This window comes from Oryctolagus cuniculus, chromosome 19 (assembly GCF_964237555.1).
Source record: "Oryctolagus cuniculus chromosome 19, mOryCun1.1, whole genome shotgun sequence".
NCBI classification, from domain to species: Eukaryota; Metazoa; Chordata; class Mammalia; order Lagomorpha; family Leporidae; genus Oryctolagus; species Oryctolagus cuniculus.
Window position 1 is genome coordinate 35,129,252 of NC_091450.1, and position 22,693 is coordinate 35,151,944.

Here is a 22,693-nt window from a genome sequence, read left to right on the forward strand (position 1 = left end):
TAGGTGTTGGCTTCTTCTTGGAAGCCATACAGATGAAGGACGTGGCCATGAGAACGGTGACCATGTATCTCAGCGCAGGAAGCACTGGGAGAGCATCATTCAGGAAGGGAGGGGGATGGTGATGAGACCCAGGAGAAGCTGGCATAGAGGGTGATGAGAGGAAGAGGCCAGGCTGGGCAGAGGAGTTGCCAGGTGGAGGTGGGGGGGAGGTAGTCTGAGGGTAGGCCTAGAGGGTGATGAGAGGAAGAGGGCAGGCTGGGCAGAGGAGTTGCCAGGTGGAGGTGGGGGGAGAGGTAGTCTGAGGGTAGGCATAGAGGGTGATGAGAGGAAGAGGCCAGGCTGGGCAGAGGAGTTGCCAGGTGGAGGTGGGGGAGAGGTAGTCTGAGGGTAGGCATAGAGGGTGATGAGAGGAAGAGGCCAGGCTGGGCAGAGGAGTTGCCAGGTGGAGGTGGGGGAGAGGTAGTCTGAAGGTAGGCATAGAGGGTGATGAGAGGAAGAGGCCAGGCTGGGCAGAGGAGTTGCCAGGTGGAGGTGGGGGAGAGGTAGTCTGAAGGTAGGCATAGAGGGTGATGAGAGGAAGAGGCCAGGCTGGGCAGAGGAGTTGCCAGGTGGAGGTGGGGGAGAGGTAGTCTGAAGGTAGGCATAGAGGGTGATGAGAGGAAGAGGCCAGGCTGGGCAGAGGAGTTGCCAGGTGGAGGTGGGGGAGAGGTAGTCTGAAGGTAGGCATAGAGGGTGATGAGAGGAAGAGGCCAGGCTGGGCAGAGGAGTTGCCAGGTGGAGGTGGGGGAGAGGTAGTCTGAAGGTAGGCATAGAGGGTGATGAGAGGAAGAGGCCAGGCTGGGCAGAGGAGTTGCCAGGTGGAGGTGGGGTGGAGAGGTAGTCTGAGGGTAGGCATAGAGGGTGATGAGAGGAAGAGGCCAGGCTGGGCAGAGGAGTTGCCAGGTGGAGGTGGGGGAGAGGTAGTCTGAGGGTAGGCATAGAGGGTGATGAGAGGAAGAGGCCAAGCTGGGCAGAGGAGTTGCCAGGTGGAGGTGGGGGAGAGGTAGTCTGAAGGTAGGCATAGAGGGTGATGAGAGGAAGAGGCCAGGCTGGGCAGAGGAGTTGCCAGGTGGAGGTGGGGGGGGAGGTAGTCTGAGGGTAGGCCTAGAGGGTGATGAGAGGAAGAGGGCAGGCTGGGCAGAGGAGTTGCCAGGTGGAGGTGGGGGAGAGGTAGTCTGAGGGTAGGCATAGAGGGTGATGAGAGGAAGAGGCCAGGCTGGGCAGAGGAGTTGCCAGGTGGAGGTGGGGGAGAGGTAGTCTGAGGGTAGGCATAGAGGGTGATGAGAGGAAGAGGCCAGGCTGGGCAGAGGAGTTGCCAGGTGGAGGTGGGGGAGAGGTAGTCTGAGGGTAGGCATAGAGGGTGATGAGAGGAAGAGGCCAAGCTGGGCAGAGGAGTTGCCAGGTGGAGGTGGGGGAGAGGTAGTCTGAAGGTAGGCATAGAGGGTGATGAGAGGAAGAGGCCAGGCTGGGCAGAGGAGTTGCCAGGTGGAGGTGGGGGGGGAGGTAGTCTGAGGGTAGGCCTAGAGGGTGATGAGAGGAAGAGGGCAGGCTGGGCAGAGGAGTTGCCAGGTGGAGGTGGGGGAGAGGTAGTCTGAGGGTAGGCATAGAGGGTGATGAGAGGAAGAGGCCAGGCTGGGCAGAGGAGTTGCCAGGTGGAGGTGGGGTGGAGAGGTAGTCTGAGGGTAGGCATAGAGGGTGATGAGAGGAAGAGGCCAGGCTGGGCAGAGGAGTTGCCAGGTGGAGGTGGGGGGGGAGAGGTAGTCTGAGGGTAGGGACTTGGCGGTGGAGGACGTAGCATCTCCATGGGAGCTCTTGTCTCTTCTAGTCAATGTCCTACATCAGTGGAGAGGGCCTCACATCTTCCTACATGAAGGATCTGGAGGTGAGTGGCTCTGCAGGGCCACCCCCCCTTCTCCCACAGCGGGGGCTGAGTGCCCTGCTGCCAGCTGAGATAGCCCGTGCCCCCCCAGCCCTAATGACTGCTCTCTCTACCTCTCCTCAAACCCTCCTGCAACTCCTCCTCTCTGCATGCGCCTCAGAGCCAGTACCAAGAGCTGGCAGTAGCCCTGGACTCCAGCTATCTAACAAACAAACAACTCAGTAACACCATAGAGGAATTGGTAAGAGCCCAGTGGGGTCCCCTGATTCCATGCTGCCCACCCTGGGCTTCCATTTCCCCACGGGCTCTGAAGAAAGGGGCTGGGGGCCCCCTGGTGCTGAGGGAGAGTAGGGTGCTGGGTGGGCCAGGTCTCAGCTGGAGGGACCCCAGAGCATGGAGCATGCAGCATGGCTCTCATCCTGTCGCTGCCCTCTCCACCTCCTCTCTTCTCCAGACACCCCTGCTTGCACCCTGGCCACACAGCCCTGGGATTGTGGCCTCTTGTTCAGTGCTGGCCATGAGCCTCGTGTCCCCGCCCTGACTCAGGCCCTGACCTGAACTTTGAGTTTGGACAAGCAGCTCTCCGCCCTGGGCTTGAGTTTCCCAAGGAGGTGAAAATGGCAGTTGTCAAAGGGCTCTTTTAGCTCTAAGAATCCAAGATTTCCAGGCTTCCTGGGACATCAACCTCAGGGAGAGAAGGGATCTTACCTGTGCTTTTCATTCCTGTATCCCCGCTGTTAAGAGCAGCCCCCAACCCCTATGTAGCACGTGCTGAGCTGTCAAACGATGCGCACACCCCTGTAAATCCAAACCTAGTGAAAAGCCCATCTTTTCTCACATTCTGTTTCTGGAGGCTCACCTTACTGTCCCCTAAGAAGAATCCCGATTCAGACGCGGTTCCATAGCTGTGAGCAAAAACCAGCAAAGACCCAGATGCTCTTTCCTTGGGAGCCTCAGGACAGGCCCTGTGCCCATAGGTTCTGAGAATGTGCCAATCCCACTCTGGCCCCCTGCGCACCCCCTCTTGCTCTGGGAGTGGAGTAGAGGGGACATCCTTAGTCACCTTCCCTTCTTTGACTCTCCCCACAGAAACAACAGCAGCATTGGTTTAGAGGGAGGCAGTGGCCCCTGCTCATGGCTCTTTTCCCTGTGCTCTGGGCAGCTCTGCACGCTGAGGGAGGAGAAGGAGTGCAGCCTGAGTCAGGTGCGGGAGCTGGAGACCACCTTGGCCAAGCTCAAGAGCCAGATGGGTGAGCAGGGGCAGAGGTGGCCTGGGAGCTGGATGGGTGTTGGGTGCCCCGGTGAGGGGTGTTGTGGCAGAGGGAAGCAGGTCTGTGCTGGTGGATGGCAAGTCTTGTCATCTCTTTGAGCATAGGTGACCTCATCTGTAAATAGGGGTGGCATACCCACTGTCCACCATGCACGGTCAAGCACTGTGTGTCCTGGCTTGGAAGGGTAATGACCATCTGAATATGAAAAGTTGTTAGCCAAGAAGCCAGCACTGGGGTGGGGGCAAGCAGTTGGCCTGAGGAGCTAAGGACCAAGACAGGAGCTTTTTGAAAACCCAGAGGCTGGGGCCCCTGATGGCTGCTTCCTTTCTCAGCTGAGCCTCCCACCCCAGAGTCCCCAGCTTCCCCCGCGGGGCCATCGGAGGTGGAACAGCAGCTGCAGGCGCAGGCTGAGCAGCTGCAGAAGGAGCTGGAGAGCCTGGCAGGACAGCTGCAGGCCCAGGTGCATGACAACGCAGGCCTGAGTCGCCTGAACCAGCAGCAGGAACAGCGGCTGCTGCAGCTGGAGCGGGAGGCGGAGCTGTGGGGCAGTCAGGCTGAGGAGCACAAGCAGAGCGACCACGTGACCATCAGCCGCGCGCTCCTGCAGAACCTGGAGCTCAAGGAGCAGCTGGCCAAGCTGCAGGATGGCTTCGTGAGACTGGTGTGTTCAGCCTCCCTGGGCAAGGCCTCTGGCACAAAACACTTCCCTCTGGGCCTTCACTTCCCCCCCACCAAAGGGGATGGTGATGACCTAGGCAGGCGCCCTGTGAGCCAGGACCCTGCTCAAATGTCTGTCGGAGGAGAGGGGCTGAGCTTCCAGCCCTCCCAGCACTGTGGGAGGTGGGCACCTGGTGTTGGGATCCGGATGCAGCCGCTTTGGGTGGCAACGGATTGCTTCTCTCTGTGCAGAGCAATGACAACATGTGGCTCACCCTCTCGCTGCAGGCAGAGCAGCACATCAAGAACGAGCTGGCCAGGGAACTCGGCCAGCTGCAGGAGAAGCTGGGGGAGCTGAAGGAAATGGTAACGCTCAGCCCGACTGTGAAGGACTGGGCCATGGGGACAAGTCTCTGGGGAGGGCAGTGCTAGGCCCAGGAGGGAGGCTGCTCCAGTCTGGAGTGACAGGTGACCTCCATGTCGACTGTCCTGCCTCTCTTAGGGCTGGTAGCCCCGGGCTCCTCCCAGGCCTGGACATCATTGTCCCACGAGAGGCGTGTCACCCAGCTCCTCTGGTCACTACACAAAGGCTACCCTTTGCTAAGCCTCAGATTCCTGACAAAGGAACTTAGCATTTTTTCCTTACACAGGTGTTGAGGATGAGCTGAGATTGTGCATGTAAAGTATTAGGCACGAGTGTTCCCCTAAAGATGATGCCTTCCCTCTCGTGTGTGGCCTCAAGTTAAAGTGATGGGAAAGAAGGGGATGAGGTGTGAGGCTGGGTGCAGGAGACGCAGGGCTCTGCGCCACTCCCCTGCAACCAGTGGAATCGGTTAGCAAGCCACCACCTGCCCTCATGCTTCCCCCACCCGCCTTGGTCTCCCGCAGATGGAGCTGAAGAGCCAGGAGGCTCAGGGTCTGCACCAACAGCGCGACCAGTGCCTGTTCCACCTGCAGCAGCACGTGGCCGCCTACACACAGCTGCACTCTGAGAAGAAGGCGCTACACAAGCAGAACCCTACTGCGCAGCAGCTCAGGAAGCAGCCACAGGTGATGCAGAACCCCCGGGAGCGCCCAGGCCTGGGCACCAACCACTGCATCCCCTTCTTCTACTGGGCTGACAAGCATGACGACATTATCGTCTAACACCAGATGCCATCAGCCCGGGGAGCCCCAACCCAATCCTTGCCACTCCACCCCTGCTAGCCACCCTATCCCCTGCCGTTCCTTCCCAGTTCCCTTTCCTCCTTAGCCAGAACCCCTGATGGGGAGAGAAAGGCCTCTTTAGGCTGCCTCTCTGGAGGACCCCAGGGGCTCCTGGGGCCTCCACATTTCCAGCTCCATCCTCAGAGGCCGTGACCAACACAGGCAGCATTTGTGTGGCCCCCAGAACAGCCGAGACCAGGGGGTGCTCATCCACTTGGGCAAGTCAGCCAGGCAGTTTTCATCACCCCTCTTGGGGCTGTCAGCCTGGCCAGCATAATCTGGCCGGGAACATCACGTGGGGGCATCAGCAGGCACAGACATGAGGGCATCAGGAGAGGAGGGCATCTGAGTGAGTGTCATTGCTGGGCGGGGGCACCTGGGCAAGGGCATTGCTGGGCAGGGGTCACTTCCGGGGCAGGGGCATCATCATGGGCAAGGGTCACTTCCAGGCCAGGGGCATCATGGGTAAGGGTATATGGGTGAGGAGGGCACAATAGGATGAGGGTCCTCTGGGCGAGGGCAGTCCCTTATTAAGGGAGGCTCCCGGTCCCAAATCGCAGGTTGGCCTAGGCAAGCTGAGGCTAATGGGAGGCCAGGCTTGGTCCAGCTCTTCACTCCGTGCCTGTGCCCCCAGGCAGCCCAGCTGGGAGGCACGGTCAACAGCCCTCAAAGGGTCAGCTGCAGCAGGCGATGCAGGGGCGCCTGTCCCCTTACTAACAGGCACACCAGCCAGGCAGGGCCGAGGCAGGCTAGGCAGGCATTCGGGGGACTCCCTTTTCTTTGGAGGCACTTTGGGGCAGGGCAGTAGGCAGCATTCTGTCAGGCCCTAGGACAGTTGGGGCTAACTCTAGGCCTGATGAGGGGAAGAGGCTGCCTCCAGTGGGCCTCCCCACCCCCACCCCATGTAAATATTGTACTTGTGTATATTTTGTATATTCTGGGGGTAGGGCCTCCCCTGTATCATAGCTGAGGCTGGAGCTCGCAAATGAGGAGGAGGTCTTAATAATTATCTGGGGCTGGGAAACGTATTTATTGACAGTCTATGGCCCAGGAAAGAGGCGGAGACAGCGTTGTGGCACCATGTTGATGTGGCTCCTGATATTATCTTGAAATAAAGAGATAGAGCCATACTGCATGGCCCCGTGTGTGGCAGTTTTGTCATAGGGCCCAGGGTCTGCTGTGCTGCGGGTGGGCACTGCACAGGGCAGCAGGGCCTGCCAGCAGTGGGCAGCCTCTGTGCTGTGCCGAGCATTCAGTGGGGTGAAGAGGCCTCTTCCAGGCTGGTCTCCTTACACTGCAACTCCAGGGGCACTGCTCTGTGTGTGTGTGTGTGTATTTATGAGTATTTATAGATATTTATAGAACAGGGCAGGAGCAGGACCACAGAGGGGCACAAATTTTCACCAAGGTCATGCCTGGAGGTGTGAGCTCACCACACAACAGAAAGTCACAGATGAAGGGGAGGCTTTGGGGATGAGGGGCCACTGTCAAGTCACAGAGCAGGTGTCCAGGCAGCTTGGAAAGGGAGGTCTCTGAGGAAGAGGAGGGATCTGGTTAGAGGTCGAAGGGAGGCCTGGGGCTCTCAGGACAGGACAGCCTTGCCTGACCCAATTGTCCGGCAGTGGGAGAGAGAGCAGAGAGAACAGCGGAGAGAGAGGAGGGAGACAGGTGGTAAGGCAAGAGCAGCCAGGCCACGGCACTGGTGGGCAGGGCGGGGATGGGAAGCAGCATCAGGTGGGCATGTGTGTGAGCTTTCTGGAAAAGGCCATGGACAGGAAGGAGAAGGAAGATGGGAGGAGGAGCTGGAGTGGGTGACCAGAGTTTCCGGGGAGTCGGGGTGGAGGCTGGAGAGGGCCTCCCCTGCCACTCACGCCACCTCTCACTCACCACCCAGGCAGCACACCCACAGTCCTGACACAAGTCTGGTTCTCTCAGACTTCCCTCCTCCCTGACGGCCCTGCCTTTGGACCCACTGGCCATGGCCAGCACTAGCCTGGGAGGCTCACGTGGCAGCCAGCAGGCCTGATGGAGAAAGACAGGAGGAAGAACCCTGCTTGAACCAGGAGCATGCAGCTAAAACGGATGGGTGGAGGAGACGCCAGAGGCCCCTCGGGTACTCAAAAACCCCAGGAGTCCTCTGAGGGGACCCTGGGGAGCCAGGGCCGGCAGGCGGCCATAAACTCAAAAATCTAAGAGGGGATCCTCCGCTGGTCAGGGGGCTGCAGGTCGTGGAGGCAAGTCTGGGCCCTCCCTGCTGGGGAAAAGCAGAAGAGGGAGAGTCAGAGGCCAGCAAAGAGTGGCAGGTGGGGCCCTGGGCCAACTCTGCAGCCCGGCCGGGCGGAACTCAGAGTAGCTGACCTGCTCTGGCTACAGGGCTTCATCTGGGACTGAGGACCCCACCTTCAGCCAGTAGCAGGTGTGACAATGCCCAGGTGGGAGGCAGGAGGCTGTGCGTCCCTGCCTCGCCAGGGCTGATGGGTGCAGAGGATTCTCAGGCTTTGAGGTCATCAAGCAACCAAAGGCTTCACCCTGGCCACTGCTCAACTGCACACCCAAGGGACGAGGTGTCCCCCGGCCTGTCACCCTGGCCTGTGCTGGGGCTCCCAGGCTGGAGGCTTCATACCCCCTGTCCCCTGCCCCCAGCAGCACAGCTCTGATTGGGGCAGATGTGGCACGCCCAGGAGGAAGTTCAAAGACCTCTGGCTGTCCCACAACAACATCCCCCAAGTTCCCAGCCCCTACACCATCAACCACAAGCTCCCTGACCTCTCTGACAGCTCAGAGGACACCCACATCTGCCAGTGGTGCAGATCCTGTCCCGAGAACCCCCAGGCTCAGCCACGGAGGCCCTGGGCAGCTGCACGGAGTCCCGAGGCTGGCTGGGAAGGGAGAGGAGAGAGCCCGCTGGCCCAAGGACAGAAACAGGAAAGAGGGAGTCTGGCACTGCAGTAGGGAGAGGGAGTGGCCTGGCCCTGAGGTCCCAGGGGTGCCCCCCAGAGTGGGGCTGGTGCAGTGGGGCAGACATGGTCCTGAGACAGGCAGAGTGGCAGGTGCCTACCTTGGCTGACCCTCCTCAGGGGGCACTGAGAGAGATTCTGAAAGACAGCTCGGGAGCCTCCTGGAGTTTTTTCTGCTCAGGAAGACTGAGGAAGGCCCACCTGTGGGCTGTGGTTGGGGTGGGGGAGGGCTGGGGGTAGCCATGATGCCACTGTGTGGGGGGGGCTCGTACACAACCTCTCCCCATTGGGTGGACTCAGAAATCCTCATGGGGGATTGAGGACATTGGCACCACAGGGGTTGGCGGGTGCTGGCAACCTCATGGGTCGGGGGACAGAGGCACCCTCACAGGTCAGGGGGCATGGGCACCATCACGGGGTTGGTGCCACAGCCACCCTCACCAGGTCGGGCGGCAGCCATCCTCACAGGGTCAGGGGCAGGAGCCACCCTCATGGGGTTGGTAGTTCAGGCACACTCATGGGGCTGGGGATGCTGGAACCCTCATGGCTCAGGGGGCACTGGCACCCTCATGGGTCAGGGGGCACTGGAACCACGTGTCGGGGCCCCTGCACCCTCAAGGGATTGTGCAGTACAATGAGAAGGCTATGCCAAGATGGCTGCTGGCAAGAAAGCATCAGTTACTCAGGAATTGCCTCAGAAACTCCCTGGGAAACCACCTGGCAATGGAGCCTGCCTGGCAACAGGCTATGATTGGTCAGGGCATAAACTGCCCCTTGACAAGATTGGCTGCCTCAGCTATATAAGCTGCTGCACCAACTGAAATATACAAGTCTGCTGGCTGCTCACCTCTGGCCTGCTTTCACCTGACTCCCGGCATCTGTGTGGTGACTCTGCGCCTCTTGCCCCCACCATGCTCCTCCTCTCAGAATGAATCCACAGCAACATCTGGCACCAACGTGACTGAGAGAGAGACAGTGTGTCAGACTCGGCGAAGTCCCCCCTTGATTTTGGCAAGTAGGCCCCTCGGTGTTTTGTGTGCTATTCGGTTCTGTGAGGGTGAGCACAGAACCCCCTCCTACACCCCTTTCCTTGTCCTTGTCCTCAGTCTAAGTGACCCCAGGTTAAGCACACACTGCCCAGAAACCTAATGCTGCTTCTCGGCTCCTCCTTTTACTTCCAGTTCGCCTGGCGAATTCACATAAGGGACTGATCATCCCAGAATTCAGAACCAAGTCATCTACCCTCCCTTGAGAGAGTTGACGCTCTGGAGACACCATGTGGGCATACGGCCTTGACCTAATGAATCAAGGAAGTCCCCCACTAAGCACAGGACAAACATACGACCTGATACACCACTGTCTGTCCGTCTAACGTAGGGAACCTCTGCATAATGCCATCAACCACTGAGGTGCTAGGAATTTGTTTTGTTATGGCAGCAGTGCTGTGCATGTCTTTCCTTTGGCTAGAGTTGGCGTGCCGTGCCGCTCTTAAGCACTCAAACATGGGAAAGATACCCCCTCTCAGAAACCCACACAGATGACCAAACATAATGAATCTGTGAGTGATGAGAGCCTGTCTCTCCAGGTCCCTGTCTCACAGACATCAGTTGATGACTTCGGGAGAGAGCGCTCTGACAGTGAAAATGACGTGTCAGCAGACAACGCAGCAATGCCTAGTCAGACACCTCCCAGATACCCATGGGATGAACTTAGATGACCTTGAGGCAATAACCCATGTGAGGTCATCCCATCCGCACCCAGTGAGTATCCATGTTTGTGGCAGTCCCCAGGTACCCCAGGCTCTCAGAGCAGCTGCTAGACCCCATCCCACCTGCATGTTTGCCCTAAATGTAGGAGCAGATGTGGAATTCAGGCCCTGGATTCCAACACCCATAGAAAGGCTTTTGCTGACCAAGGGCCAAGGATATGCTTGTGTCTATCCAGAGAATGTGGGACAGCCCATTTGGGTACCAGCCAGAAACATCAAGCCTGCAACTGATAGTCAACCAGAACCAGCTGAACAAGACAGAGTCCACCTTGTTAGTGGACGCACCTGCTACCAATTGTCAAGCTGCTGCCCTATCATACTACCCTGAGGAACTGCCCATAGCCATATTTGCTACTGTTTTATACTCCCACTAGCTCTGGTCAGCCACTCAAATGGCCCACAGCCTGCATGCGGTTACCATTGTTCCTCATTCCTACCCCCATCTGAGCAAGCACTCCTATGGTCTCCCATTTTGAGCGCTGGTTAGTCAGTGGCTAAGATCTCCTGGGGGACAACCTAAGACAGGCACAGCCATGAATGGAGACCACATGGAAATGGGGTCAACAATGGTATGGCCAAGAATCATGCCTCCCGTTGCTCAAAAATAAACAAAAAGGGGACAATGTGGTGGAACAAGAAGATCATGCCAAGATGGCTGCTGGCAATGGAGCCTGCCTGGCAACAGGCTGTGATTGGATGGCTTCCAAAACCACATGGCAATGGAGCCTGCCTGGCAACGGGCTATGACTGGTTAGGGCATAAACTGCCCCTTGACTGGATTCACTGCTTCGACTATATAAGCTGCTGTACCAACTGAAATAGACGAGTCTGCGGGCTGCTCACCTCTCACCCACTTTCACCTGACTCCTGGGATCTGTGTGGTGACTCCGCGCCTCTTGCCCCCACCACGCTCCTCCTCTCAGAACGAATCCACAGTAACAATTAAGTTCAGGGGGGGTGCAGGGGCTGCCTCAGAATGTGGATTAAAACTCGAGATTTGCACTCTGGCCCAGGGGTGCCTCTTTGAGGACAGCCAGGCCTGGATGCAGCTCCAGGAGCCCTGCAGGAACACACCTGCCAGAGAGAAGCTGCAGGGTGGCTCCTGTTAGTTACCTGATAACCCACCCTTGATTAGCTTGAAGGGTCTTACCCTGCTACTTCATTCCCCCATCCAAATTTTTATCTTCTCTCCTTTATTCAGAAAGAAACTGCATTCTGCACCTGGATGTTGTTAACCAAGGATTCATACTCAGCTCCCAGTCCAAGCAGGTCTCCAGGTGCCACTTGGGGGGTGCCTGACAAATGAACAGGTATCCACACCACACAGAAGAGATGTTCCAGTTACTGGTGTTACTTCTCTAACGATGAGGTGGTTTGGGCCCCACGTGAATACTCATGAGCTTTGCACACACTGATACATAGACCAGCCTGGAGGTCCCCAAGGCCTGGATCCAGGAAGAGGATTCTCTCTAGTGCTTTGTACTTGGCTAGAGTTGAGGATGCCTGCACTCATTTCTGCCCACTCACACAGCCCCACACCCTGGGTGCCTAAGATCCATTCTCAGGCCTGCCTCACCACCACTGACCAGCATCAGGATATTCTGAGACTCCCCACAAAACCTCTGGAGGCTCTGAGAGTACACAGGGAGGGCAGGATGACTGAGCCAGAAGAGACTTTTGCCTATGGGGGCCTGAGGCTGCAGGAAATTGTTTTTTTTTTTTCTCCCCCAGGCTATGGATTAATTGAATCTTGGAGTAGAGATGCCCCTTGCAGTTCAGTGACTAGAGAACAGCCTCTCTTTATCCTTTCAAAAGGTCAGCACCTTCAAGACCAGAATGGGCTCATCCTGGCCCCCACTTCACATATGATCTCAGTGACAGCTCCAAGGCCAGCAGTCAGGCCTCTTGGAACCTGTCTGGGGCATGTAGGAAAAGAAGGGGCCTCTTGGGAGAGAACATGATGCCTTGGGCCACCTGGCCAGGTTTTCTGTGATATCCCCAGGACAATGGCAATCTCAAAAGCAAAAATAATCAGGTTTTGCAAAGAATGATATTCATTTGGGAATGGTAGAGCAACGCAATGGTTGAACATGTGTCATAATAGACTATGAGTGCACTCAAAGGGTCTGAAGGAGGGGGAGTTCTTAAAGGAAAACATAAGGAATGCTATACCAAATACTTTGAAACAACAATATTGGATCACAATGGACAATACCTAGGCTGAATCCTTTACAATAGTTACTATTAGGCAACCAAGAGTTCAGTATTAGCTCCAGGGCTGCAGCAGGTTGGACAGGACAGGAGCTGAGATGGCGCTATGGGACTCATGGTTGTTAGTGACCATACAGGAAGTGTCCCTAGAACGGTGGTAAATGCCCAATTAGGGTGAGCCCAAGAAAGAATGGCAGAAGCATGGACAAGAGTATACACATGAGTCCATGCTTCCTGCTGAAAAGAGAGTCAAGTGTTCACAAAGACATGTGATGTGGAGGTTTTGTCTCACAGATGAACATTGCATACGATGCTCAAACCATGCAAAGAGATTGATGCAAGACACTGGTAGAAAATCAACATACAAGGGACTTCGGAGTGCACTTACTTTAGAAATGAGAAATATCAACAAACAATTTCTCTTTGGTTTGTCTGTGCTTTGATGAGGGAAGACTGCCTTTCATCTGAGAGCCATTTTTCATTGTGTGGTATGTTGCAATTGCACCAAATTAAAATATTTTTCCTAGTTGTTTTCTTTCTCTGAAAATGTTCATCTGAAGGATGTATTTACAATAAGATTGCATTTTGGGGCTGGTACTGTGGTGCAGTGGGTTAAACCACTGCTTGAGGTGCTTGCAGCACATACAGGTGCCAGTTTGAGTCCTGGCCATTCCACTTCCAATTCAGCTCCCTGCTAATGTACCTCGGGTAGTAGCAGAAGTGCTTGGGCCCCTGCACCCATGTGGGAGACCTGGAAGAAGCTCCCAGCTCCTGGCTTTGGTCTGGCCCAGCTTTGGCCATTGCAGCCATCTGGGGAGTGAAGTAGATAGAAGACACCTCTCTCTCTCTCTCTCTCTCTCTCTCTCTCTCTCTCTCCCCTCTCTCTCTCTTCCTCTAACTCTATATTGCAAATAAAGTAAATAAATCATCTTAAAAGATATTGCATGTTATATACCTTATTACCATCAGATAGCTGAATAATTTGGGGGCTCCTAAGCTTACTGGGGATGCATTAAAGACCTGAATTTAAGGCCTACAACTAAATTTCCTAGGAGATAATATAGGGGAAACACTTCAAGACATTGGTGTAGATGGTGACTTCTTGGTTAAGGTCTCCAAGGCATAGACAACAAAAGCAAAACTAGACAAATGGTATTATATCAAAACTCAGAAGCTTCTGCATGTCAAAGGAAAACGTAGAGTGAAGAGACATCCAACAGAAAGTGCAAAAATACTTGTGAGCTACTCATCTGATAAGGGGTTAACATTCAGAATATATCAGCAACATAAAAAACTCAACAACAAACAACCAGTCGAGTTAAGAAATGGGGAAAGGACCTCAGAAGACAGTTCTCTAAAGAAGAAATGCAAATGGCTAACAAATATGGTGAGGGAATTCTTAGGGGATAATAATGTAAACCAACCCAAGCATTTGGTATATGGTTGTCCTTGAATTCAGAACATGGCCATCAGGAGGTAATTAGTTCTGACCAAATGATACTGCATTATTGGTTTTGTAATAATTGTCAAATATCATCAGTTTCTCATAGTGGATTCCAAAACATTTGGAGAGGCTTATTATTTTTTAGACATTTGGGAAGGAAGGAGAGACTGTTCAGTGATCAGAAAGGTGTTCTTTAGAACCACCACAAGAGAGCAGTAAGACGTAGGCTTTAGTATCTGCACCCCTGTTTCTCAGAGGCTTGGGAATATGTTTATTCCACCTTTCTTGTGTTAGTGTCTCCTTTTCTTCATTTTAAAATTCTCAAACATCTTGTAGAGATAAATTTACTTTCTCTGGAACCTTCTGATTGTACATCTGTGTCTGTATCTGTGTGCACATGTGCATGAGTATATGTTAGTGTTCACATGCATGCATTGTGATGTGCGTGCTTGTCTAACATATGTATACATCTCTGTTAGTGTTGTTATTGTATATCTTCATGTGTACCTTCATCTGTGTGTACTATGTAAGTGTGTGAGGGTTAAGTGTATGAGTGTGTGTGTACCTTTATGAAATATATGTTTGTGTATACCCACTCACATCAAATACTATGCACATGTATGTGTGTGTGTGTGTGTGTTTTAGATGTGCACTGTGGTGTGTCCATTTGTGTGGCTCAGGCCTATTCAAGTGTGGGCTAGGGTATGTGACATGTGTGCCTGTGTTCATGTTTGTGGGATTTTGTTGGATGGGCAGGGAGATTTCAAATAGCATTTATATGTGTGTGTAATGACAAGGAACTAAACCAACTGCCCTCTTTTTAAAAGATTTATTCATTTATTTGAAAGTCAGAGTTACACAGGGAGAGGAGAGGCAGAGAGAGGGGGAGAGAGGTCTTCCATCTGATGGCTCATTCCCCAATTGGCCACAACAGCCAGAGCTGTGCCGATCTGAAGCCAGGAACCAGGAGCTTTCTCCATGATTCCCATGTGGGTGCAGGGACCCAAGGACTTGGGCCATATTCCACTGCTTTCCCAGGACATAGCAGAGAGCTGGATTGGAAGTGGAGCAGCCAGGTTTAGAACCAGCACCCATATGGGATGCCAGTGCTTCAGCTCACAGTGCTGTGCCACAGCGCCAGTCCCACAAACTGTCCGTAGAACTTTATTCCCAATTGAACACCTCACTCTGGCAGTGTGCTGTCTGCACTCTCTGGAGAGATCAGAGGAAACCCTTTGACTTCCATGTTGAGACCACTACTCTGTGTTTCTCTGTCCTGCACAACAGTTACATTCACTGGATTGTGTGGGGGCCATCGTAAGCCTATTTGTTCTGTGTAGAAGCTCTGAGTCTAAAGAGCACTTTAGTATTTATTTCTATCACCACACAGTCTTACTTTCTCTGATATTTGACCATTTCATCTCTAATGATTCACTTTCTTAGGAAAATACAGGTGTCAACTATCCTCTCAAATAATCTGTTTTCTAATATGACCATTTTCTTGGCTTCAGCAGATTCTTTTGAAGTAAAACTTGTTAGCTTATCTTCCTAAAGCTTATTTATGCACGCCTTTATTTTAAACTCTGTATTCCTTTGCAAAAATGCCAGAGGAACCTTCACAAGCTCTGTTTTCTTAAAAAGAATTGATTACTTGCTTTTGAGGTTTGTCTTGAAATGGTGTTCTCTGATCTTAGTGCCTGATATGTAGTCATTTTTCATGTTTTCCCACCTAGCATTTTCTTTTTATTTATTTATTTTTTGAAAATAACACAGAGAGAGAAGGAGAGGCAGAGAGGCAGAGGTCTTCCATCCACTGGTTCATTCCCCAATTGGCTGCCATGGCTGGAGCTGCATCGATCTGAAGCCAGGAGCCAGGAGCTTCTTCTGAGTCTCCCACGTGGGTTCAGGGCCCCAAAGACTTGGACCATCTTCTACTGCTTTCCAAGGCCATAGCAAAGAGCTGGATTGGAAGTGGAGCAGCCTGGACTCAAACCGTCACCCACATGGGATGCCGGCACTGCTGGCAGCAGCTTTACCTGCTACACCATGATGCCAGCACCCCCACCTAGTGTTTTCTAACTTCATAGCATTCTGAAAGAGCAATGACTTTGCAGGCAGGGTAGCCCAAGATCAAACCAGGGGCCAAGTCAAATCACTTGGCCTTTACAGTAGTGGCTTTGGCTATAGCCTGAACACTAAGTTATATAGTAGATTACCCATAAACTCCTACTGATTTTCATTTAAATTTTATGAAGGAAATGTTTTAAAAACAGTTTCTCAGACAAATTATAGTTGAAAGATGTTCATGTATGGTGGAATGAGAAGGTCATGCTAAGATGGCCACTGGCAAGTGAGTGTCAGTTACTCAGGAGTGGCTTAGGAAACCCCCTGGGAACCCCCCAGCAACAGAGCATGGCTGGCAACAGGCTGTGATTGGATGGCTTTGGATACTTCCTGGCAACAGGCTGTGATTGGTTAGGGCATAAACCACCCCTTAACCAGATAGGCTTTCTTGGCAATTTAAGCTGCTGTTGCAACTGAAATAGACGAGTCTGTGGGCTGCTCGCCTCTGGCCTGCTTTCACCTGACTCCCGGGGTCTGTGTGGTGACTCCACGCCTCTTGCCCCCACCATGCTCCTCCTCTCAGAATGAATCCACAGCAACAAATGTAGCTGATTTCCTGCATAAGAGTCAGAAAATATTAATTCTGCATTATTCAAAATGGAGAACTTTATGCTTCAAAAGAACTCTAAAGCTACTGACTTAAAAATATGAGGGGCTCTTCAAAAATTCATAGAAAGTGCATATTTTGAAAAAACTATGCATGGAGTTGAAACAGTTTTGCATCAGAAGATACATATCTTAATTTTATTTTTCCACAATTTTTGAAGCCCCCTTGTATACAGACTCTATAAATATTTCTATCAACACTTTTTATCCTACATAATGTTCAGTACTTGTTGACATCACAAGAAACAAGATTTGGGTGAGAAGACATTGCTCAAATAACCGAATCTTCAAAAAATTCCAAAGATTTTCAAATTATATCACTCCGAAGATGGATAGACATTTAAGCTATTTTGTAATTATATTCAATAAAAACACAAGCTATTGCTTTGGAAGATTATGTTTATCAGTTGACAGTATCAAATCAGCGTCAGCATAGGCATTTGGTTCAGTGGCTACGCTGCCTCTTGGGACACCTGCATTGCGTACCAGAGCGCCTGGGTTGAAGTCTTGTCTCTGCTCCTAATTCCAGCTTCCAGCTAATGCAGACTCTCAGAAGGGATCCAATACTTGGGTGTGGGAGACCTGGGTTGAACTTCCAGCTCCTGGCTTTGGCCTGGCCGAAGCCTGTCTTTTGCAGGCACTTGGTGCATGAACCAGTGCATGAGAGTTCTGTCTGTCAGTCTTGCTGCCCCTCAAAAAAAAATCTGCAAAACAATATAAAAAAACAGAAGCAAAATCAAGAGTTGGAAATGTGAATTCATCAGGAGGACACCTTCCCAACAAATTGATTTGTGCTTCCTGATCCGTGGTTATTCTCTCCATTCTTCCCATCCCCATTCAAGCTATGTCAGTGAACACTTCCCCCACTGTGAGACTAATCCATCCTTGATCCCAGTCCCTTCTTATGCTACTTTTTACCCTATAGTTAATCTGGCAGTGAGATCTCACCTATCTGAAATATGGCTTTTCAGAACTCAGTTCAAGTTCACTGATGTCTAAATTAAGTTCTTGTATACAGTTTTATACTCTGAAGATAAACACAATAATAATTCTCTACCCTATACTTATGTGGTTGTAAGTCCTTAGGGTAACCACAAAAAATTAGAATATCTATAAATTTTAATTAATTATCTAACTTAGCTGCTTAAGAAATACTCAAATGTGAAAACAAGCCAAATACTTAAATCTTAAAAAAAGAAATTATGACAACAGTTGTCATGAGGGAAACGGGGCCAGTGCTGTGGTGTAGCAGGTAAAGCTGCTGCCTGCAGTGCCAGAATCCCATATGGGCTCCGGTTCAAGTTCCAGCTGCTCCACTTCCGATCCAGCTCTCTGCAGTGGCCTTGGAAAGCGCTGAGGGATGGCCCAAGTCCTTGGGCCCCTGTACCCACATGGGAGACCCAGAATATGCTTCTGGCTCCTGGCTTCAGATCAGCACAGCTCCAGCCCTTGCAGCCAACTGGGGAGTGAACCAGTGGATGGAAGACCTCTCTCTCTCTCTCTCTCTCTCTCTCTCTGTGTGTGTGTGTGTGTGTGTGTAATTCTGCCTTTCAAATAAATAAATAAATAAATAAGTCTCTTTAAAAAAATAGGGTGGCAGCACTGTGGCGTAGCAGGTAAAGCCACCGCCTGCAGTGCTGGCATCCCATACGGGCACCCGTTGGAGTCTTGGATGCTCCACTTTTGATCCAGTTCTCAGTTATGGCCTGTTTGGAAGCAGTAGAAGATAACCCAAGTCCTTGGGCCCTCACACTCATGTGGGAGACCTGGAGGAAGCTCCTGGCTCCTGGCTTCAGATAGACTCAGCTCCAGCCATTGTAGCCATCTGGGGAGTGAACCAGCAGATTGAAAACTCTCTCTCTCTCTCTCTCTGCCTTTCAAATAAATAAATAAATAAATAAACAAACCTTTTAAAAACAGGAATATCAGAATGTGTATCTATAAACAGCTAAAATCTTTTTTTAAGATTATTTATTTGAAAGAGTTACACAGAGAGGGAAGGAGGCAGAGACAGAGAGGTCTTCCATCCGCATCTTCTACTGCTTTCCTAGGCTGTAGCAGAGAGCTGGATTGAAGTGGAGCAGCCAGGTCTCGAACCGGCGCCTATATGGGATGCTGGCACTACAGGCAGCGGTTTTACCCACTATGCCACTGCACCTGGCCCATTGCTAAAATCTTTTAAAAGAAACAGTAGCAGTTGCAATAAGAACTTGCATTCATCACTGTCCCACCCTCCCTGTAGATTTGAGAAGGAAATTGCTTTTGAAAACAATCATGTCAACACCATGCAGGAAAAACAGAGACCATCCAACTTTATTTAACACAGTAAGCCCACCAAGTCCAGTGCAGCCACCTGCCAAACCAATCAACCTTGTAGGATGTCACTATGCAGACATGATAGAGTAATACTGGAAGCCACACAGGGAACATCAAGTTAGTTTCAGAGATCAGATATCACACCATATTACAGGTCATCATATGGACCTAAAAATCAGTATTACAGGTCACTGTCCAGGCCTCATACTAGTTTCAGTGGCCAACTTTTTTTTTTTTTGACAGACAGAGTTAGTGAGAGAGAGAGACAGAGAGAAAGGTCTTCCTTCCGTTGGTTCACCCCACAAATGGCCGCTATGGCCAGCACTGCGCCGATCCGAAGCCAGGAGCCAGGCACCTCCTCCTGGTCTCCCATGCAGGTGCAGGGCCCAAGCACTTGGGCCATCCTCCACTGCCTTCCCGGGCCACAGCAGAGAGCTGGACTGGAAGAGGAGCAACTGGGACTAGTATCCAGCGCCCCAACTAGGACTAGAACCCGGGATGCCAGCGCCACAGGTGGAGGATTAGTCTAGTGAGCCACGGCGCCAGCCATGGATATCTTATTGGTAGATATCTTGTGCTTTAGGTGGAATTTCTCCCCCCGTCCCCCCAGACCTTTCTGTGTCCAGCACTCTGAAGACCTGTCAGCCAGAGATTGGAAGCATTTTACAGAGTGCAGATCTGAGATTTCATCCTTGCTGGGAACCTGGCGCACTTCTCACACCCTTGATGGCTACAGCCAGAAGAGGCAGGCTCGCGCGCCCTCTGGTGCACTTCTCACACCCTTGATGGCTATAGCCAGAAGAGGCAGGCTCGCGCGCCCTCTGGCGCACTTCTCACACCCTTGATGGCTACAGTCAGAAAAAGCAGGCTCGCGCGCCCTCTGGCGCACTTCTCACATCTTTGATGGCTACAGTCAGAAAAGGCAGGCTCGCGCGCCCTCTGGTGGCTTCTAGGACTCGGCACAGGACTCGCGGCCGTTCGCCACAGACTACACCTCCCAGTGGTCCCCACGGGCATCCTGCGTCAGAGGACCGCGTCTCCCAGAACACCCCACGGGCTCTGGACTCAGACTCCATTTCCCAGGGTCCCTTAGGCGCCCGCCTCAGACTCCATCTCCCAGAGCCCCGTGGGCACCTGCCTCAGACGGCATCTCCCAGAGCCCCATGGGCGCCTGCCTCAGACTGCATCTCCCAGAGCCCCGTGGACAGCCGACTTCCGAGTACTCCTCTCACGGAGGGCCCTGCGGGGGTGCCCTCTTTGAGGAGCCCGTCTTCCGTCTTCCAGAGCACTCTGCGCAAATCCCTAAGACCCCATCTCCAAGAGCCCCATGGGCGCCTCAGACTCGAACTCCCAGAGCCAGCGAGCGACAAGCCTCAAAGGACTCCATCTCCCAGAGTCCCGTGGGCACCCGCCTCAGACTGCATCTCCCAGAGCCACATGGGCGCCTGCCTCAGACTCCATCTCCCAGAGCCCCATGGGCGCCTGCCTCAGACTTTATCTCCCAGAGCCCTGGGTGCGCCCGCCTCAGATTCCATCTCCCAGAGCCCCGTGGGTGTCCAGCTTCCTAGGGCTCCGTCTCACGGAGGGCCCTGCTGGGCTGCCCTCTTTGAGGACCCCAGCTTCCAGAGCCCCCTGAGCATGAAACCCTCAGAAAGCCATGTGCGAAAGCCCCGCGGGCGCCCCCCGCGACTCCAACTACCAGAGCCCAGCCAGCGACAAACCTCGGAGGACTCCATCTCCCAGGGGTCCCCGCGGGCATCATACGTCAGAGGACCGCGTCTCCCAGAATGCACCATGGTCTCCCGCTTCAGACTCCATCTCCCAGAGGTCCCCGCGCTCACTGTGCGACAGAGGGCCACGTCTTCCAGAACACCTCGCGGGCGCTCATCTCAGACTAACTTTCCAGGGTCCTGTGAGCGCCTGCCTCAGACTCCATCTCCCAGAGTTCCTAGCAGGATGCTCACGTCAGAGGACCGCTTCTCCCAGAACACCTTGCAGGCGCTCGCCTCAGACTCCATCTCCAGCGGCAAGCTTCAAAGGACTCCATCTCCCTGCGTTCCCCGAGGGCGCACACACACACACACACACACACACGCGTTATCCTCAGAACGATGGAGCCCTAGAGTGTGGAGTGCAGAGCACGACAGGGCATCCGTCACAGATGCGTGGACACTCACGACGCGCGGTGGGAGACGGCGCTTGTGTGGAATCCACAGGCCGGAATGAAAGTGGAATGTACACGAGCAGTGCACCGTCCTTCTTACAGGGCCAACAGAGGCTTCGGGCGTCAGGCGTTGCGGCACAGCCGCTTAAGTGGCTGCCTGCAATGCCGGCATTCCCTATGGGCGCTGCTTAGATCAAGCTACTGCACTCCCAATCCAGTTCCCCGCTGATGTGCCTGGGAAAGCCTTGGGTGGCGGCCAGAGTCTTGCACCCCTGCCACGCCCATGAAAGACACAGAGGGAGTTCCAGGCTCCTGGCTTCAGCTTGGCCCGCCCCACCATTGTCGCCATTTGGGGAATGGAAGATCTGTCTCTCCTCTGTCACTGTAGCTCAAGAAAGAAAGAGAGAAGGAGGGAGGGAGGGAGGGAAGGAAGGAAGAGAAAAAAAATTAATTTAAAAAGAAAAAAGGAGTCTGAGGGAGCCTGTTTCACCGTCCCGCCATTCAAGGCCACAGCTGCAGACCCATCAGGGAAGAGCAGGTCTGCACCAGAAATCTCCAGAGCTTCAATCTTTGTCTGCTGTCCAGGACCACGGGCAATACATTACTGTTGAGATCTACTTCCTGAAAACCCATAACCCCAGGCCCATTGTGAGGAAAGTCAGAAAAGAGAAACTCATGGCATAGAGCTGGAGACCTAGAAGCCATGAGCGATTTTCTAGTAAAAATACATAAAAGTTTGGGCCAGTGCTGTGGTGTAGTGGGTTAAACCACAACCTGTAGTACCAGCATCCCATATGGGCACCGGGTAAGTCTCTCCCTGGTACTCTGACACCATCAGAAGCACATGTCCTGCCTCTCCAGTCTACGCATATCCTGGAGCCTGTGTGAAGAGGCACAGACCTTAAATGCCTCCATTCCACTTTCATCTTCACTCATTTCCCAGCGTGCAATCTTTTCCCTGAGACCATGGATTGCAGGGGACACAGTGCACATCTGCGCTGGGAGATAAGTAGGAAGTGAGAGAAGCCTGGAAGGGCATTCCCTGAATCTGAGGTCCCCAGAGGCGATCCCCAGCTCTGCCCTCCACTGCCTTCCTCTACAGTGGAGACTCCCTGGGTTCCTACAGCCACGGGACAGGTGTGGAGAGTCCTCCCCTTTGTGGTGCATCCTGCAGAGCAGTGCAGTCGTGCACATTTATGTCTCAGCAAAACTGAGTTCTCATCTCCATGGAGAACCTTAGGAAAGGTCATGTGGTGTGAGCTTCTGTTTCTATGTCAGCTTTGCAACACTGAATGTAAAAATGGTCACTGAAAAACCCAGGAAGCTTGCTTATTTTGAGAGTTGAAGGATCAAATTCCACTGCGTATTAACTGTAAATTTCAAGATTTAGAGGTGACTTTTTCTTTTTTTAGTTTTCTTAAAGATTTTAAAATTTATATGAGAGTTACAGAGAAAGACAGAGAGGTCTTAGATCTACTGGCCCAGTCCCGAAAAGGCTACAATGGCCCAGACTGGTCCAGGCCAAAGTCAGGAGCCCAGAGATCTTTCCCAAGTCTCCTGCATGTGTGCAGGGGACCAAGCACTTGAGTCATCTGCCACTGTTTTTCCAGGCAAATTAGCCCAGAGCTGGACGGGAGATGAAACTGTCAGGTCCTGGACTTGTGTGCATACTGGATGCCAGCATCACAGACGGCAGCTTAACCTGCTATACCACAATGTCAGCCCAAAATATTTTTATTTTTAAACATTGCCTTGGTTAATGAATTAATAAATCTATTCATCCTTGATTTTTCCAGTCATTTCTTTATTCTCTGTGAATTTGCATTTGCTCTTTGGGATACCAACCCTTCTGCATTATTGACTGCAAACATTATATGAGGTTCCCTCTGTCATTCATGAAGGGATGAAAGCATAAACTCATTTTAATGTGAACCTAAGGAGATCGTTTTAACATTAAAGACAGATAATCTTGAGGTAGTTTCCTTTTTCCCTTCATTTGCTCGATTTTATTTATTTCCCCACCTCTCTGGTGTAAGCATGGTTTTAATAGC

General features: G+C 52.6%; 1 protein-coding gene across 11 annotated transcripts in view; it reads left to right on the top strand.

Moving 5' to 3' along the window:
- Positions 1–22,693, top strand: part of LOC127482723 (golgin subfamily A member 2) — a 252,334-nt gene that overhangs the window by 19,323 nt on the left and 210,318 nt on the right. For 5 of the 11 annotated variants that reach the window (XM_070064238.1, XM_070064241.1, XM_070064242.1 and 2 more), the window contains 6 exons: positions 1,865–1,921; positions 2,079–2,159; positions 3,081–3,168; positions 3,522–3,850; positions 4,099–4,212; positions 4,735–5,963. The exons of 4 other annotated variants lie outside the window; for them this stretch is intronic. In XM_070064238.1, coding sequence (XP_069920339.1) covers positions 1,865–1,921; positions 2,079–2,159; positions 3,081–3,168; positions 3,522–3,850; positions 4,099–4,212; positions 4,735–4,992 — 927 coding nt within the window. In that variant the 3' untranslated portion in view covers positions 4,993–5,963. Of the gene's footprint in view, positions 1–1,864; positions 1,922–2,078; positions 2,160–3,080; positions 3,169–3,521; positions 3,851–4,098; positions 4,213–4,734; positions 5,964–22,693 lie in introns of those variants that run through there. 2 more of the 11 variants (XM_070064235.1, XM_070064239.1) reach the window with 2 other exon arrangements.